The sequence below is a fragment of the Lonchura striata genome, chromosome 12 (assembly GCF_050655825.1).
Source record: "Lonchura striata isolate lonStrDom1 chromosome 12, ASM5065582v1, whole genome shotgun sequence".
Taxonomy (NCBI): Eukaryota; Metazoa; Chordata; class Aves; order Passeriformes; family Estrildidae; genus Lonchura; species Lonchura striata.
The window spans coordinates 4,637,442-4,656,268 of record NC_140714.1 but is presented as its reverse complement, the minus strand read 5'-3'; the positions used below and the strand labels follow the sequence as shown (position 1 = coordinate 4,656,268).

The following is an 18,827-nucleotide window of genomic DNA, read 5'->3' as shown; positions in this document are numbered from 1 at the left end:
CCCAGTGGCATCAGGTGCCTCAGGAGGCTTCTTATGCTGTCTAACTATAAGGTTATTTAAAGCTGATTTTTATAATAAATTAAATGAAGTTATTTACAGATCAGCCCCGGCACGAAAGTCAATGGCTGGATTATTTTAGGAAAAAAAATGCACAAATTCTTCATGTTTCAAATTTGGTAAATCACTGCCAGACATTTGCATTATTCTGGCAGTGTGATTTGCAATAAACAAGTCACTATGACTGCCATACCTGTGCACCTGCAGGTCTTCCCACTGCTTTGGTTCTGTCTGAGGCTCCCATCTCCCTGCACGCTGTAGTTCACCCAGAGATGAGGATGGGATGAATTAATTTGATTTCTGTAGCATCTTGTGGGGGGGAACCTGGCGGAAGAAAAGCATGTGCAGCTGGGGAAGCTGCAGTTGAGGCTTTGGACAGAAGATGGTGCCGCGTTCCAAGCTTCGCCCTGCTGCTGCTCCCACACCTGGGCTCCAGGCTGGTCCCCAGCCCGCAAACCTCGCAGCGCTCTGCGACTTCATCATGCTCCTGCAGAAACAAACACGCCTTCTGCTGCTATTTGTGGAGCAATGAATTAAGGGGGAATGCATATATACACACACATAGGTATAAAATATAGCTATATATAAAATATCTCTATATACGGATTAAAAAACAATCATAAAATAGAATTTTTTTTTCTCCCCCCCGCCCGTGAATTCCCTTGCTGATTCTATCACTCTTATTTCAATGCAGGCATTAAAAGCCTTGCCCTGGCAGCAGATGTAAGCAAGCCTGAGGATGTGCAAAGGATGGTGGATGCAATCGTGGCTCGCTGGGGCACAGTCCACATCGCATGCAACAATGCAGGAATCAATCTGAACTCTGCAAGTGAAGAGACTTCCCTGGAGGAATGGGACAAAACTTTTAATGTTAATTTACGAGGATTGTTTTTGTGCTGCCAAGTAAGTGTGAAATACTGCACTGGTTAGTTTTGCAAATATTAACATTCTAAGTGCTTATTTTATCTCAGGTATAATAGCACTTTATTAATAATTATCACAATAAAATTGTTCCTCGTTTTTGTGGAGTTTGGGGGAGTTTTGCTTTCTATTAATTACAGATTTTGGTTAATACATTCAAAAGCAGCTGGTACTTGCTGGCTACCCAATCCCAGGCATTAAAGAATGGCCAAAAGTTTTTTGAAGGGTGGTTATTTAAAGGGTCCAGAAAGCTTGGAGGGGGGAATTCCCAACATTCATGATTTTTTAAAAAAAATATTGCCAACAGTGGAGAGGTGTGAAACGGCAGTGGGATTTTTTGCCTGCATCAGCCATTTTTATACCAAGTTTTTATATCAGGTACTTAAAAAAAATGTGTTAGCACATCAACTCTTCTGAAAAGACTAATTTATTACCATGTCATTATTAGCACAATCACAGAAAGGGTCACTGGTCTTTCCTTTAATTTCTGTCACAGGCTGCAGGCCGCATTATGCTGAATCAAGGATATGGGAAGATAATTAACACAGCATCTATGGCAAGTTTAATAGGTGAGTGATGAGAGCTAACAGTTGTGCTTCAGAATCCATATTTTAATTACTACCGATGCTATTTGAATCAATTAAACCTGTATTGGGAAGGAGTAAATCACTGACATTTCGTATTAGAGGAAATGTACTACAAAATTTTTATTGATATCATTTTTCAACATTTATCTGTCCTCGATGTTTTAGAGCACTTATTACTTTTTATAGAAAAGGCGGAGTCACCTCCTCTGCCTCTGGTGCAGATTCCACAGGAGAGGTGCTGTTCCCTCCATGCTGTTCCAGGCAAACTCCTTGGCATGTGGGAAGCTGAGCCCACAAGAAGCTTACAAGCCACCCAAAGGATTTTTTGCCAATATTTGCCCTGGTACCCGTGGGTTTTATAACATTCTCATTGCCAACAGGTGCCTGCACCAACGCTGCTGAATCAGCAGTGTCATCAAAAGGACCAATAAACCATTGCAACATATGGAATGAAATCCCTACTGCTGAGCTAATCTGGAAGGCTGCTGAGCTGAAGCCCATGTAACAAAAATTGATCAATTACACAAATTAAGCATAGCCCTTTAGGAATTTATTTTATTGGTCTGGACATCTGTTGCAGTATTGTCCAAATCCAAAAATCAAATGGTGCCTTGGGTTGCCAAGTTAGGCAAGAAAATCTAGTAGCTATAAAAGTACAACTGAAAACCCCTGTATTAATATCATGTCCATCTGCTGAATGTTACATAAATATGCAGTCTTTTTTATTTTCCTTTGGAATAATGTTTATTTTTACTGTGCCCAGTTTGACATTCAATGTCATTCTACTCAGTTTATTGCACAGTAACTTTAAATGGTTTTTCAAAAATCCATTTATAATGTTGTTGTTAATATTTTTTCAAGTGCCTTTACCAGCTGTTTTACTTATGCTTAAACACAGGCACAATCCCTTCATACCAACTTTGTAAACTTACAAAAACTCCCCAAGAAAAGTAGTTCTGAAAAGATTGTGAGGTTTTAAATTTCAAGTACCTCAGGCTTTCCTGCTCTGGTCTGAGCAGTCGGGCTCTGGTCTGTGCTTGGGCTGTCACCATCCACATCATTGTCACAAAGCAAGATTTCCTGGGATGTAGTCCATCCTGGAGAAAGTTAGGAAGCTCTGGGAATTGGCACAAACTGGGGATCTGCTGGTTTGGCACACAGCTCCCAGCCTTGCTGCAGCCCAGCAGTGGTCTGCTCTGCTTAAGGAGAGGCTTTTTCCAACTCTTCCATCGGGGCTTGGCACAGCTCTGCTGAGCTGAGTGGTGATGCCATTCCAACAAAGCATCTCCATCCCAGCCCCAGCTTGGAGCTGCACCCCCAGACTTCACCTGGGGATCACATCTGAGGGCAGTACTGCTCCTGGAACAGCAACATTGGAAAGCAGCCCTGAGAGCAACCTGGAAGGGTCATCCCAAGATGCATTTAAATGTCAGTGAAAGTTAATGCATGTTAGGCCAGAAGTTAAGAGATGGAGAGATGTGTTTACCTTCTGAACCTGTTTGAATCTTGGCATTGAGAAAATCGAGTAGTTATGAAACTACGACTGAAAACCACGATGTTCATATCATGTCCATCTGCTGAATGTTAAATAAATATGTTGGTTGGTTGGTTATTTAAGTACGTTGGCCAACTGGCATAGTATGAAATGTTTCTAGAAATAGTTAGGGGATATTTTTTTTGTTGTTGTTGTAGGTTGAGTCCTTCCTCAGAGATACAGGAAAATGAGGAGACACTTAGCAGGATAGGGAGGTTTTTGTTTGTGATTTTTCCAGATACACTGCTCAGAATCAGCTTTAATTAATTGAAGATAAGCTGCATACATTTTGCATATGTGCATTTTGATTCTGGTGTTCCAATGGAATTATTCCAGGCATGTGCTCCAGCAGCGGCAGCTCGGCCCTTCATTCAGGTGTAACTCAGAGCTGTAATTTTTACAGTGAATATCTTCAGTGGGAAGTGCTCTGCTCTGCTCTGTGTGCACCTCTCATTAATATTGTGTGGCTGCTTCAGGGTCAGGCTGGAAGCCTGATACACCAAACAATGGGGTGAGAGCAGTGTCAGGTTGTTGTGGTATAACCCCACAGTCCTTTCCTCTCTCCCTCCAAGGATGGGAGAGAGAATCTAGGAAAAAAAGGTGAAACTTGTGGGTTGAGATAAAGACAGTTTATTAGGACAGAAAAGGAGAGGAAAATAATAATAAGGAAAAAAGAACATAAAAACCAAGTGGTGCACAGTGCAGTTTTTCACTACCCACTGACCAATGCTTAATGTACCCAGCCAACTCACCCCAGTTTTGTTTTTCAGCACAATGTCATGTGGTTTGAAATACCCCTTTGGCCAGTTAAGAGTCAGATGTCCTGGTTGTGTCCCCTCCCAGGTTCTTTTTCCTCCAGCCTCCTCGCTAGCAGGGCAGCAGGAGGCCCTGGAAAGTTCTTGATTTAGAGTAAGACCCACTCAGCAACAGCAAAACCATCAGTGTGTTAACATTATTCCCGTCCTAAATCCAAAACACAGTGCTGTAACAGTTACTAGGAAAAAGAACCCCAGCCAAAGTCAGAACAAAGGTGTTTAAAACATAACACAGCTAATGTTTGCAGAATTTTTATCTGCTTTCTCCTATTGTCTGTCTTCTCACTTCCCAGAAGCCCTAGCAATGCAGATTTTTTGATTACACTGTTGGAGGCATAGCTTAATTCACAAACCCCATTTTGTATGAGTTTGAAGGGTTACAGATTTGCTCTTCTTTCTGTAAGAGAGAGAAGGTAAGGTAAGAGAAGGTGGCATGGGGTGCTCAGTGCAGAAATCCCATCCAACACCAGAGATTCACAGCATCTGTTGGCTTCTCCTTGAGTTCTTCCAATTGAGAGGGGCTGAGTGTCTCAGCAGGGGAAAATTTCATGCTCCTAGTTACCTTCTTCATATATTCTTATAAAGACAAAAGTCCATGGAAGGACTTTTGATAGCTGTGTCTCATCACCCAAGTCAGAAGCTGATTCTCATGGCTTGCAGCAACTTGCTCTCACCCACATGCACTGTTAGGTGCAGAGCCAGTGCCAGAACTCCTCTCCTCTTAGCAAATGATCACCAAAATGATTTATCACAGCCAGACATGTTTGGAAAGTTTAGCAAAGAACTGCTTTTGGGAGGTTACAAGGTTAACTACCGAAGTTGTATGTAACTTGGAGCTGATGCATGGCAATTAATCAAGAAATTACGTTCCCCATCTCTCTGAGAGCCCCCACAGCGAGCTGCGTCAGGGGGCAACAGGCACACACTGAGGGCAAAGAAGTTCTGCTGGTCAAAATGCAAATTATTTCTTATTGAACAAAAAAGAGTGCAGAATAAATGCTGGCAGAGGAGGGCCATGGCATGAAATGCTCTTTTTAGCAAGGAAAATACCTCTGAATTCTGAGCAAACTTGCAGCATATGCAGAAAAACACCCCTCTAATTGTTGCTCCCATCATGTGTGTGATTTAAATGTAATCACAAACATCTCTGTTCAAGGCAAAGATCCTTGTTCACATGCTCACTACTTTGCAGCAGGGCTTTTTTGGTTCTTTTAGAGTTTGGGTAACTCAGTTATCACCTTCTTTCCACCCTTTACATTGAGATATTCAAACCCAAGACTTTTAAGTCAATAAAATCAGTAGTGGGTGTGTTGGGATGCCATGGGTGGGAGTGATATAGAACTGATGCATCAGCTTAATTTATTGAGACCAGTTTAATGCCAGCTACCAGTGCTGCTTATGTGCCTTCATCAAAGTGCTGGGAGTTGGGGTTTGGCTGCTGAACCTTGTGCAAACCCAGTGATTCCCTTTCTTCCAGGGTTCAGCGTTATCCAGCCCAACAGGCTGGAATTGCCTGTCTTTGTGACTACTGATATTTGCCCTGATTTCTCCCCCTCTCCCTCCATCAGAGTCAGCAGCTCAGTGAAGCTCTGTGCTGATACTGAGCTAATTATGGATGGATGCTTTGCACTGGATTTGTTTAATGAAGTCCTAATGGCAGCCAGAAAAGTCCAAGGAGAGATACTGTGTGGGTGTGAATCCCAACACCTGGACTGACTTGGATTGACTCCCGTGGGCTTAAGGCACTTTACACCCACTGGGGATTTGTCCTTAAGTAGCTTTCACTGAGCTGGAGAGGGGCAGAGCCACCCGAGCACACGGCACTAACAAGCTTGAACGTTGTAATTAGCAAGCTGATCATTTTCTGTCTTTGACTGACATGTGACATCTCTGAAACATTTTCAAAAGCTTCAGATTTTGAAAGTGGTGGGTGTTCTGAATTTTTGGGATGCACCTGTGTTCACATCCACACAAACATTAGTTAGATGATAATATGTGTTTGCCTCAGACTATGGATAATTTAAAAATTAGGGAGAATAATTTGTTCCAAGAAGCTATATATAATATGTTATATAAAATCTTTTATGCACTTATATCATATTCTATCATATAATGTCATATCAAACAATTTGCTGTCATATTCAGCTATCATGTATTATCTACCACATATAATATAATAAATAATATTAATATATTATATAACACAGAATGCATATATTATTAATTATATAATATTTTAGAATTATATGGTAATATATTTTATTAGTATTACAGTGTACAAGTATAGAAACATACATATGTATATAATATATGAATGTGCATATGTGTACATGATTATTTATCTTTGTTCAGAGCAGCCAAGTATTGCATATATATGTTTAACACATTAGTTTTGTCTCATCACCCAAGGTTTTGTCTTTGCCCAAATATGGGATCTTTTATATGTCTTTATTTTTATTTTCACCATTGTTTTCCAGTACCCCATCTGCTGAGATAAAATTGTTAGATGGCAAAATACATATTTAGGGGTTTCTGTTGTAGGTGGCTGAATTCTTGCTTCTCCCTGCCTGGTACCTGGCAAAAGGGCAAATAGCTCATCTCAATGCAGGGAGTTGTCTGTGTAGTGCCTAAGCTATTTTAATTTGGGAAGAATAAATAATTTTCTTCTTCTGAATCCCTTGTAGTCCCTCACCCACAGAAGCAGTTGGCGTACAACGCCTCCAAAGCCGGGGTCGTAAAATTAACGCAGACATTGGGAACCGAGTGGATTGACAGAGGAGTAAAAGTCAACTGCATTTCCCCGTAAGTAAAATGTAGTCCCATTTTGAAACTACAAAGGGAATGAAATGTTCTACAAAGCTCAAATGAACACTATCTCAGCAAATAAAGTTTCTAATTAGCAGGTGGATTGCATCCCTTTTTATGTTGTCTTTTCCTTAACAAAGGTTTAAATACTTAAAACCAAGCCTGCTCTGTTGCTGTGTATACTCAGGGATTTAAGGAGAGGTTTTAGCATTTGGTAATAGGTTTTCCAATAATGTGAAGGGTAGTTTTTAGCATTTCCCTTCCAGATGAAATATTTCCTTAGTCTGTCCAAGCCTTCTCTGGTTAAAGAAAGGGGTTTTGACACTTAACAGACAATTCTTCTTTTCCCTTTTTACTTGAGACAAATACATAGGCACTTTAAAAGCTACATTTTATTGCTGCTATTGAGCTATTGTTCAGCTCCAACAGGCCAGGTGTAGTTTTGTAAATATATATATATATAATTATTACAAATTACATTTTTCCTTATTCTTGGAGATTTCAAGCTCTGTGTTTTAGGGTATTTATTCACAAAGAAAAGTTTTCCTACCAGATCCACTTTGTGTCTCCCTGCTTCTCATGCACATGCCCAACCAGTCATTTTATTAAACAATTAGCAGTGCATGATAGTGCTGAGCAGAAACCCAAGTGGATAGCATTAATTAGAAGCGGTCAAATTCTGTAGACCATTGAAGTCAATCAGAGTAACTAAGAAGGGCAGGATTTTAACCCAGGAGTTAAATTGTAATAATGAAGATAATAATGTAGATCAAATTAGGGAAAACAAATTACATATTTTAATCCACAAAGTGGAGGGGGAAAAAAAATCACAGAGCTTAATGGCAAGTGCTTCTGTTTTTACCGCTGGTCTGCTCTCCCCTTGCTTGTGCTAGCTGTCTTCCTTATGATTATTTATTACTAATTATACCAGAGACTCCAGCCGTCACTCTACGTGATCCACAGATTCTTTCAACAGCATCTTACTTCCTAATGGGATTTTCCCTATGCCCATGCTAGCAGACTGTAATGGTGCTCCTACAACTAGTGCTAGTGAATTCACACTGGCTTTCGGGAGCTGGGGAGATGAAGGGAATTAGGGAAGCTCAGCAGGACCTGGCAGGAGCTGTGTCTGAAAACATACGGGTAATCTGCACCAGCAGAGGTGGGATAGTTGTGCCACATTCACAGCAATTAAATGAGGAGGCTCTTACAGGAGGAATTACCCGCTTCTTAGGGACTTACATAAATTTAAAATACAGGCCCCAAATGATCAAAACTCATTGTTTTGTACAGCTTGGAAGCAAGCACTCACTTCTAAAGAAGTTATGTTTCTGGAGACAGCTGCCAGAGCATGGAGAAAAAATAGACAGCTTCTCTTTCTACTTTTCAAGACAACACAGGATTGCATTTTGATCATCTCTACCTGTCTTAAACTCTAGCTCTGAGCTCAAAATCTTACAAAAAAAGAGCTGATGTGGTCTTTTTTCAGGAATAGCCAGGAAGGACACAGGGAGAACAAATATTTTGTTGCCTTTGAGGTCCCCTGTTGTGGACAGAGCAGTTTTCCCTAATGCAGGTGGGAACCTGGACTGAACTGCTTTGGAGAACAGCAGAACTTCCCTCACAGATCCTCCAAGCTCTGGCTGAGTCCCTCGTGATGGGATTGCCCAGGGACCTCTGGGCATGAGGAAGGAGCCTGCAGCAGTTCATGGTGCTCAGATCCCTCATCACATGAGCAAAAGCCACATCTGCTTCTGAGCAAATAACTATTCACATTTATAGTCCTGTCTGTGTGAGATGTGAACCTGCATTTCAGTGCACATTTGGACCCATCCCCAAAACTGTGGACCCCACTAGTGTCACTGTGTCTTGATGTGACTCACTGAGGACCAGGGACACCTTCAATCCACTTGATCTGAGTACCCACCACCAGCAGGAGCCTCAGTGTCATAACAGGGTGGGATTTTAAGGAGTCTGAGGAGAGCAGATGTAGATATAAGGCACAATAGTACCCAAGATCAGCTCTGGATAAGTAAAATATCTGTATCCTTAAGTACTTTGCCCCTCCCAGTCATGGTTGCATTAAAACCTTATGGCACTCCCAGTGTGCCTCTGTCTGAAGCTCCAAATGCTCCAGTCTGGCCTTAAACATTATTTCACCATGCAAACCTTTTGGCCTTTTCCCCCTCTTCCTATCTGGTCACTTTTTATCAACTTAATTTCTTAATGAGTGCATAAAACTTATGCAGAGCAATGCATAAAAGTTAGCAATGCATAAAATGTTATGACAGCGTCCTTAGGATGATTTATTGCATTTATAAAATTGAACATGCAGGCTTCTCTTGCTGGCCAGGCAAACCTGACGCCCAGGGAGAGAAGGTGGCTGAGATTCCCTGGATGTTTTGGCTGACTTATGCTGTTGCTATTGTGGAACCTGTGCTCAGTGCTTGCACCACCATCCAGTGCCATCACCTCATAGCCTGCTGTAGAGCTGATGCCAAAAAAAATGAAGAAGGTCCTGGAGTCTTCCTGAAATGGATGTGGGGGTTGAACTGCAGAGGGTACCTGGGTGTAGTCAGGGAACTTTACAGAGCACTGACTGGTGCCCAGCTGCCCACAGGGCTTAGTCTCTTTGTTGGTTCCAGGACATGGAAGTGTGTTGGGTGTGGTGGAAGAAGAAATTCTGGAAGGTGTCTGGTTTTTGACATGTGCAGCACTGAACACGTCATTTTTGCAGCCATTACACTGAATCAATGTCTATTTTTTTGGCTAATTACTGCCTTCTTGATTAGCAAGACATGAAACGCCATTATGTGATTACCTTTGGGATGGGCAGGTGGAAGGTATTATTAATAATAATTAATTAATAATTATTGATATTAAGGTCAACTTACAGCCAGGCCAAGCAGCCCTGGGGGATGAACCATGTTCCCTCCTGATGGGCTGCAGGGATTTGGGTGTGGGCTGCTGGGCAAAGAGCCTTTGTGTGCCCTGCATTCTGCCCTGCTCCTCTGGAAGCAGCCACACCGTGCTGCACCAGGCTTGTAGCCCCAGAAAGCAGCAGGATCACTGCAGGTTTGGGGAGCACCCCATTAGGGGGAAGGAGAGGCAGAGCTGCCAGGTGAAGGAGCACCCCAGCATCACCTGAAGGCATCCCAATTAAGCAGCATTACTATCCCCATTAAGCAGCAGTCGTTGCTGGTAAGTATCTTTGGACTTAAATCTTAATTCCTTGGGAGATGTCCCAATTAAGTGGATCTTGTGATTAAACACTTCCTGATTAAGTGGAGTGTACTTAACTCATTCAAATTAATAACTCATCTGAAAGAAATCAAGTTACACACAGATGGAATCTTTTTTTGCTCTCATTTGGGGATTGAGTGCACGTAACAATTCCAGTTAAGTATCTGGTAAGTGATATTTTTCCTAATGTGTCTCTCAAAGTGGAAATGTTTCAGGCAATTGTTTTTTTCTCTTTTTTTTTTTTTTGTGGTCTTTTTTTTCCCCCTCGTCATGTCCCAAATTGTCCTGTGTATCAATAATGAAATATTGATGCTCATATCTAACATTAAGGAACCAGCAGTTTGATATTACATTGACATGCAACAGAAAGTACTGATAGGCTCAGCACTGCATACGAGATGAGGTAGGGAATTAATGCATTGGCAGTTGTCTTTGCTGGAACTGGTTAGGAGCCAACTAAAATCTGCCTAAAAGGGTTCGACAACGTTAAATTGCCCAACTTGGCACCAAGCTTTCCCAGAAGATGTGTAGTATCAATGACATGCCTAATATTTATAGTGCCATCAGTATGTGTGTTTGCAACTTTTAAGTTTTGCGCTATATTTTTTTCCCATTTCTATAACAAAAATTTGTAGTGAAGTTTGGTTTCACATCTAAATTTTTGCTATGTGGAGTGAACCTAAAGAAAGGTCCAGCAAGAGGCACAGCACGGTGATTCGCAGACTGCAGTGATCAGACCAAAGATCATTTTTCTTAACAGATTGAAAAACGTCCTCTTTTTTAGCAAAATCTGTTGTGCTGGAGGACTGTGTGTTTTTTTCCCTAATCTGCATTCCCTTGGGGTTAAAATATATCTGTAAATGAAAAAAAGAAAAAAGAAAATCATATGGATCTTATTCTGGTCTCTGCTAGTGTAAAGCCAGAATGATGATGATGATGGTGATGGTTTTGTAAGCTCAGTGAGAGGCACGTAAGGGAAAGGAATTCAATACATTTCATGTCTGCTGCTCAAAGCACATTTCTCTCTGAAGAAAACCAGTTCTTGAGGAGTTTGGGAAAGCAAGAACGGAGACTAGGGGGCTCTGCTTAAAGGAAATAAGTAAACCATTCGCAGTCCTATCCTGGAATGTGCTTGATTTTGTTCCATTGCCAGAACTTAAGTGAGTTGCATTGCTCAGTGTTTCCAAACCGCTCTGCTCTTTATTGACAATTACAATAAAATATAAAGCCGATATTTAAATCCTGCCTGATTAGTGCAAACAGAAATGTTTGGGGGAAAATCTGAATTAGTTCCACTTCATAACAGAGTAAATAGTGGATTTCAGCCTTCATTTAAAACAAAAGGTAAATCTCATACCCAGAATCCAGTCTGTTTCAAAAAATTATTTCCTTGGAAGTCTAAATTGGGATGCCGATGAAGTTTCAGAACAAAACGGGCATTTTTATACTTTGTTCATTTCATATTTATCACTAGCTTGTTTGCTAATTTTCATTTGCAAGAGGCAATTCTTCCAGCTAACTGGCTGCCTCAATGGGCCACTGATTTCTTTGAAGTGACAGTCTGTAAATATGCATAAAAAAGAGATGCAATTAGCGTGTGTGTGGTTCAGTGCAGCCTGATTTCATTGGCAAGTTTACCCACAGTGTTGATAAGCTACATTATCTAGAAAATTGGCCGCTGAAAAACAGCACCTCTGATTGCCAGCAAAGGTTCCAGATAACAGGGTGCTGAAGAGAAATATAATTGAGGTTGAATATGTTAACCAAGGTGTCACATGCTCCTTAGAAGCGCTAATTTATCAGCATGTTGGAATTTTTATTAACATTTGGAATGCATTTCTACCACACTAATGAAGTGGAATTGGCAGTTCAGGTTTTAGTTATTGTCATTTCTGAGAAGTTAAATGTAATTTCTCGTTAGACACAGTTATGTAAATATATTTGTTCAGGGGCTGAAAAAATTATACATTTCGCAAAATACAAATATGTTGTTAAGGAGGAGTATGACAAATCAGTTGCAGTTAAAGTCATAAAAGCCAGCCAAATCTTTGCCCTGCATTGTGCTTCCTGCAGCATCATTTTTAGGTCACCTGAAAAAAACAAACTTAGCAGAGTTTTAGTAAATAGTGGAGTCATTAATGTAAAAGAGGCAAGACAAGGTAAATCAGTGTGATTTGTCAGGTGTTGATTTAAGGGGGATTACACTGGGTGTGTTGTGCTTATTTCTGCCCCTCCTTTTTTTTGTGTGGAAAGGCTCTGGTGCCCAGAAGGGTGCTGGCTTTTGTTCCCCTCGTTGTTTGACATATGGGGAGTTGGTCTGTTTTCAGTTTCTGGGCTGCACACAAGCACACTGTATGACATTAGTTGTAGAGTGATGAGAAATTGGTGGGAGGACAACAGTTCCCAAGAGCCGTGACAGACCCAATTCAAGGCACTTGCACTTCCAATGGTGTGCTTGTTTTTTGGAAAAGAAATTTAAACTGGTGATTATGGGTAACCTAAAGGCAAAGGGGTTGTGCTATTAGCTAAGATCGTGTGATTGTATGTGTACTTGAGAGGAAACCTCTGAGCTGCCCATCAGCAGCAAAAGGTGATGATAGGAAAGGAGCGCTATGGAAGTTCACACCATGACTTTCAGCAAGGGCAGAGCAGGCTGGATGTGCTCATCTCCTTTGTACCGTTACCCTGCTTTCCTTCTGAACGAACATCTCAAACACCCCTCGGTGCTGCCTTTCCTTCTGGGCAGGACTCTTTGTAAACCTTTGGTCGTTGCAGGGGCATCGTCGACACGCCGCTGATCTGCTCGCAGGAGCTGCGGCCGCTGGTGCGGCGCTGGCTGAGCGACATTCCGGCCGGGAGGCTGGCCCAGCCCACGGACCTGCAGGCTGCCGTGGTCTACCTGGCCTCCGAAGCCTCGGACTACATGACGGGCCACAACCTGGTCATCGAGGGTGGCCAGAGCCTGTGGTGAGAGGCGTCTGTCACCCTGATTCTTCTTTCTAAAGCCTTCTGAGTTTACATTCTTTTGGAGAACTTTCCCACACAATTTCTGTAAACAACATTTTATTTACATTCTTTTATGGGGGTGGAGAAAATTTGATATACTAGTAATTTGTCCAATGTCTTTGGAGAGGTGGCCCATTCACCCTCCAATCCAATGTCACCTTTGAGAAAGTATAAAAGTCAAAGTCAGATATTAAACTTTCTCCTTTACCTCGCAAATAGCAGATAGATTGATTCGTGCTTTCACGTGTCCTACAGCAACAGGCATCCTGCAGTTCCCTTCTCACGGGCCTTGGAAAGTGCGTTTTAGAGCTAAGCTTAGTCCCAGCTTTGGGTTGTGTGACTACGTGGCCAGCTAATATGAAATTATTGTTTTCTTCTTTCAGGTGTTAATTTGGAGACTTGTATAATGCACAGGAAAAATAAGGCAAAAAAAAAGGGCAATCTTTCAGTTTTCCAGCATTTTAGTGCTTTTCACTGCACAGTCACATTTCTGTTAAATTAGTATTTAATGATATAAAAGTACATTTACTGCAGTGAGATTTGGCTATTATTTAAGTTTAACAGGGGGCATTTTTAAAGCAATCAATATTAGCTGGTCTGTGTAGTTTATTGTTCTTAAGCAATTTTTTTGTATTCAAGTTGTTCTAGTGACATCTGTGAGTGGTGAAAAACAGTTGGATGTAGTGTTAAAAAAAATAAATTAGTTCATTACATTTGAACCTGAATGTTGCCATTTTATATTTACTGGTGTTTAGTTTTTGACAGTGTTTTTATACAAACACCCACATAAATGCCCCTGAAAGAACAGTGCTGCACTTAATAGAGATTCATGGTTGGTAATTATAATGGCTCTAATCCAAACCTATTGAGGTAAGTAGGGACTGCTCATACACTTTAAGTTAAATGTGTGTTTAAGTGTTGATACAACTGGGTCTTTGTTTTCCATGATAGACAGAAGTAAGCAAAGGTCATCTTCCAAATAATTTCTTTTTCCTCTTGTAAAATTCTGAAGACAGCTCTTGGGTGTAAACCAAGGCCAGTTCAAGTGATATTGATACAGTTCTGTTGGCCGAAGAGCTCGTTTTGGTGATAGCATTGGGTTCATTGTTTATGGGCAGTAAAACATGGCACAATAACCCCATGGTTCTGATATTGCTCTGGATAAAGACAGACTTCCATCCTGAGTGCCCTAAAGCATAACCTAAGGAGAATTTACGGGAAGAAATTCACTTGCAAATCCTCGTGTCATTTGTTTTGCATTTGGCAGCTCTTTGTTACCATAACATAAATAATTGTGGATGGATGTCATTACTTTGATTAAGTGCTACAAGCCCATGCATTGGCTGCCCATTATTGTGGGGAATTGCTGTAATGGCTTCAGACTTGACATTCACTGCTACGTTGTAAGGTATGCGCCTCGCTGACGTACTATCATCGTTATTGTGGATAAAGTGCAAGAGGATACTTGTCTTCATTAAATTTTCTATTAGACCATTGATAATTAATACATATCTCATGTTTCATCTTGAGTAGTTTTTCTGGGGCGTGCTGCTGTTAAGCGACTCAGGGCTAGAGCTTTTTGGCTTGAAATCCTTGCCTTGTGTGCATGATCTAATTTATTGACAATGCTCTGCAAACTCACAGGCTTAAGTAGAGCTTGATTTTGGATAAATCTTCAAGAAAAACAATTAAGGATTTAAACGTTTTATTATTTTTCTGGGCTCACAAAACCTTTTCTCTCCTAGCTCCCACACTTGCATCATTTTGTGTCATGCTCTGGAGGGCTCGGCAGAGTTCTCACATCCCTCTGGCTGGCTTTTCACCCAGAGGTTAATGTGCAAACATTGGTGAACTCATCAGGAGCTCTTCCAAGGGATCCTAGAGGGGCTTGTATACTATTGCTTGGACTGCTGGTGAACAGTTTGTTGCAGCTTCTACCTAAAGTGTAAAATAATGAACTTTGGTTAATTTGAAACACAAACTGCAGTTGGCACTGAAACTATGAACAGTGTTTTCACTTTCTCAGCAGAAAGACAAAAGACTGAATAGACTGCTAAGGTTGAACTTCCATTCCTTGCCGGGAGATGGTTGAAGTTCAGCACCAAAAGGCACTGGCAGGACACTGCAGGAAGCTGAACTTCAGTACCCTGGTGTTGGGAAGACTTTCAGCCAGCAAAGATCATGCTGTGATTTTCACAAGTTTCAAGTTAAAAACAAAAATCAGACATTAAAAAAAAAAATCACCTAGACTTAAAAAAAAAAATCAAAATTATCTCTTAACTAAGCAGCCTCCAGTGTTTGGACTAGAGCTTGTCTCGTCTGCTCTGTTTGCCCCCAGGCTCTGCCTTTGAAGGGCTGAATGGGCAGAGCAGAGGAATGAGGTTACCTGCACAGACTGGTATGGGGCTTGGCTCCTGTTTGGGGACATTGCTGTGTGCCCATGTGGGCCCTGGCCCTGCCCCATGTTGGCCAGAAAGGCTGGTGGAAGGGGCTGTCTGTCCCTCCACGACACGGGAAGGGCTCAGGACTAAGCAGCCCAAGGGGATGCAGCACTTGGTGCCAAGTCCCAAGCTAATTGGCAAATACCCTCACAGTACTTATGTTTTTCATGGCATGGAAACACCCTGGAGGAGACCATGTGTCAGAAGGGAAGTGTCTTTCTCCCTGTGTGTATGAGCTGGCCTGTCTCTTCCTAAGAGAACACTTTCATCTCTTTTTTCACAGGCCTGTGGAGTCATCAAATGGTTTGGGTTGGAAGGGATCTTAAAGGGATCTTCTAATTCCAATCCCCCTGCCATGGACAGGGACACCTTGCCCTAGACCAGGCTGCCCAAAACCCCATCCAACCTGGCCTTGAACCCAGAGCTCTATCCATTTAGGAGATCTGGCAGTGTCACTGTGGCTCCTCACCCTTTCCCACAGAACTTCCTGAGGAAAATGGCTGATTTCCACTTGAAGGCAGGGCTGTGACCATGCCGTTCTGCTTCTGCCTGGTAGCACCAAACCTGGCATTTGGGTTGGGAGCTGTGGGGTTGCTGCTCCTTGGGCATGGGGCTCCCCACACTCTGCCTTGTGCTGTGGGGGAGGCTCATTGCTACAGCCATGGGGTCTCTTCTGGAGACACAGCCCTAAAGTCAAGTGGAAGCACCACTTTCCACTTGAAAGGGAAAAAACAAAGTTCAAGAGGTTTATGTCAATGTCTAGAAGTATCCAAAAGGAAGGTATTGAGGGGATGGTGGTGATGCCAAGTGAAAGGACAAGAGGCAATGGGCACAAAATGACTCCCAGGAAGTTCCACCTGAACACAAGGAAGAACTTTGCTGTGCAGTGATGGACCACAGGAACAGAGAGGGTGTGGAGTCTCCCTCACTGGGGATACTCCAGAACCATCTGGCTTCAACACCGTGGTATGTTTTCTAGAATAACCCTGCTTGAGCATGGAGGTGGGACCAGGAGGTGCACTGTGGTCCCTTCCAGGCAGGACCATTCTGTGATTCTGTGAAGAATGTGAGAAAAGCCTTCCCCCCTCCTAGCAGGGGAACACCTGCGGTGTGGGGGCATGTAGAGCAGGGGGATGCGGTGCGGGAGATGCGGGGGATGCGGGGGATGCGGTGAGGGGGATGCGGTGAGGGGGATGCGGGGGATGCGGGGGATGCGGTGCGGGGGATGCGGTGCCGTGCAGGCGGAGGCGCCGTTCCCGGCGGTACCTCTAGGAGGAAACCTCAACCTGTGTTGTGTCTGCGGGAGCCGGGCTTCCCGGCTCTGCTATTCAACTTTCATACTGCAGCTAAGTTAGTACTTTTGATATTTCTAAGTTTTTTTTTTTTTTAAACATTTATGTAGAACACCACATAATTGCAGAAAAGATAATAGTCACATACCCTAGGGCTTGGTGTACACTTATGTTAAAAGTACAGCTTTTATTGGCAACTAAAGTAATAACCTTTCCATGTCAAATTGCTTTAAATTAAACTTAAAAAAAAAATGCTGGCTGATACCCACACTTAGTAATTGTCAAACATTAGCATAATGTGGAATACTAAAGCTGCTTAAATCTTGGGTTTAAAAATAATTATTTACTTAGGTAAATTCTCTATTCAAAAGCATAATATTAGAAATTTTTTTTATACAGTCTCCTCAATGTATATGTTAAAATGCAGACCTGAGCTTGATGTGGAAGTGGGGCTGAATGTTACTGTGGTCTCTGAGAGAAAAAGGGGGATTTTATACCTTTAGCTTGTCTGTCCATCATTGCTCACACAGAAATAAATGTTTTAAGGTTGTACCTCTGAAGGCAGAGGTGCTGTGGGTGACATCTTGTGACCCAAGGACAGTGACCTGCAGTACCTGCTGATCGTACCCCCAACTGCAGCCCTGGGTCCAACATAATGTTTCTGGTGCTGGACAACATCTGGGAGAAGGATGTCTCAAGGATGTGGCTGTGGAAGGCCAAGGCCAGCAGGTCAGTAAAGTGTTTCATCCAGGTGCATTTTAAATTTCTGCTCCAGCACAGAACTGGAGCACATGTGGTGGGAACCATTCAAATTTCCAGTGTGAAGCAGGAGAGGGGACATTTCACTATGAGATGTGGCTCTCAGAGCTTGCTGCTGTGTGTGAAGGAAATGGGATCTTCCAGGTGCCATGAGGACACAAGTCCTCATGGTTTTCTGCTTTTGGGAGGCCCAGCATCTGACATACCTACCTTGAGGAGCCCATCCCCTTGCCAGCACTTCCCTGTGAAGTCCACCACAGCACTGTGAGTCTACTGATTCTTCCTCAGAAACACACCAGTGTTTTACTGGAAGTTCAGCAAAACCTATTTTGGAACATTTTCTTAAAGAAATCAGCAGTGCCCTTATTAGGGCAAAAGGTTTTTTTGGCAAATTCCCACAACTTTGACTAGCAAATTAGAAAGGGATTGCCCTTCCCACTGCTTATGGAGCAGGAAGCTCAAGAGCAGGGATGCTCTTGCTGCCCTTCCAGTAACTTTTCAGAGGAACAAAATGGAGCATTAGCACCCAGTTAGAAGTTATGAACTTCAAGAGAGTTAAACAGTTGATGGGAGGGGAAACACAAGGAGATGAGGACTGAAAATTAGATAACTTTCCTAGCCTTGCCTAATATCGTAAGTGTTTTACACTGTAATTATAAATCTGATTATATACTAATTTCCACACTGTTTCAATTCTTTAAAGCAGGGAAGGAAATACACGCTCTTCTTGGAGGACCCTAATGCAGTCCTACAGCACATGCCTTCTCACCACAATAGATTGGAATTCTTTGAAATTCTGAATGACAGTGAGTGTTTGCTGCTTGATTCTCATCTACCTGGTGTCTTCTGTGCATTCTCACCTCTTTCCTTGTTCTCTAGAGCTCTCCTTTCCCCACCTGTCCTACCTGACCTCTTTCCCCTGCTCTGCTGTCAGTGCTGCTGCTGCTGCCCCATCGTGCCAGGGAAACGAACACTGCAGAGGGACCAAGCAGAGTGCAGGTTGCCCAGAAATGCCTCCCAAAGCCAAGGCCTGGATTTAACCTTCATTTACTTGCCCCCTAAACCACTCCATCACAATCCATGTTGAATCTGGTACTGGGACTCCTGTGGTAGCAAAAGCATGAAGGCTTTTGTCAAAGGGTGAGTGCAAGTAACTCCCACCTCAGTTCCTTCCTATTTGAAAACATGAAGGTGTTCTCGAATATATGCTGGGTGTGGGGATGATATTCCCTCCCCTGGGAGATGTCTTTTGGGACACAGCCCCACACTGCAGCTGCAAGTGCTCTCTGCCATGCTCTATTTGCTCCCCTCTCTCTGGCGTAGCAGGCTGTGTACAGACACACTTTGTGTCTTTAGGAAGCCTCATT

At 42.5% G+C, this 18,827-nt stretch overlaps 1 protein-coding gene across 1 annotated transcript in view; it reads left to right on the top strand.

Moving 5' to 3' along the window:
* The window catches only part of LOC110482174 (uncharacterized), a 34,769-nt gene extending 21,088 nt beyond the window's left edge, over window positions 1–13,681 (top strand). The window contains exons 8-11 of the mRNA XM_085590303.1: window positions 752–960; window positions 1,475–1,547; window positions 6,599–6,716; window positions 12,738–13,681. Coding sequence (XP_085446429.1) covers window positions 752–960; window positions 1,475–1,547; window positions 6,599–6,716; window positions 12,738–12,933 — 596 coding nt within the window. The 3' untranslated portion in view covers window positions 12,934–13,681. The remainder of the gene's footprint in view (window positions 1–751; window positions 961–1,474; window positions 1,548–6,598; window positions 6,717–12,737) is intronic.
* Window positions 13,682–18,827: the final 5,146 nt, after the last annotated feature.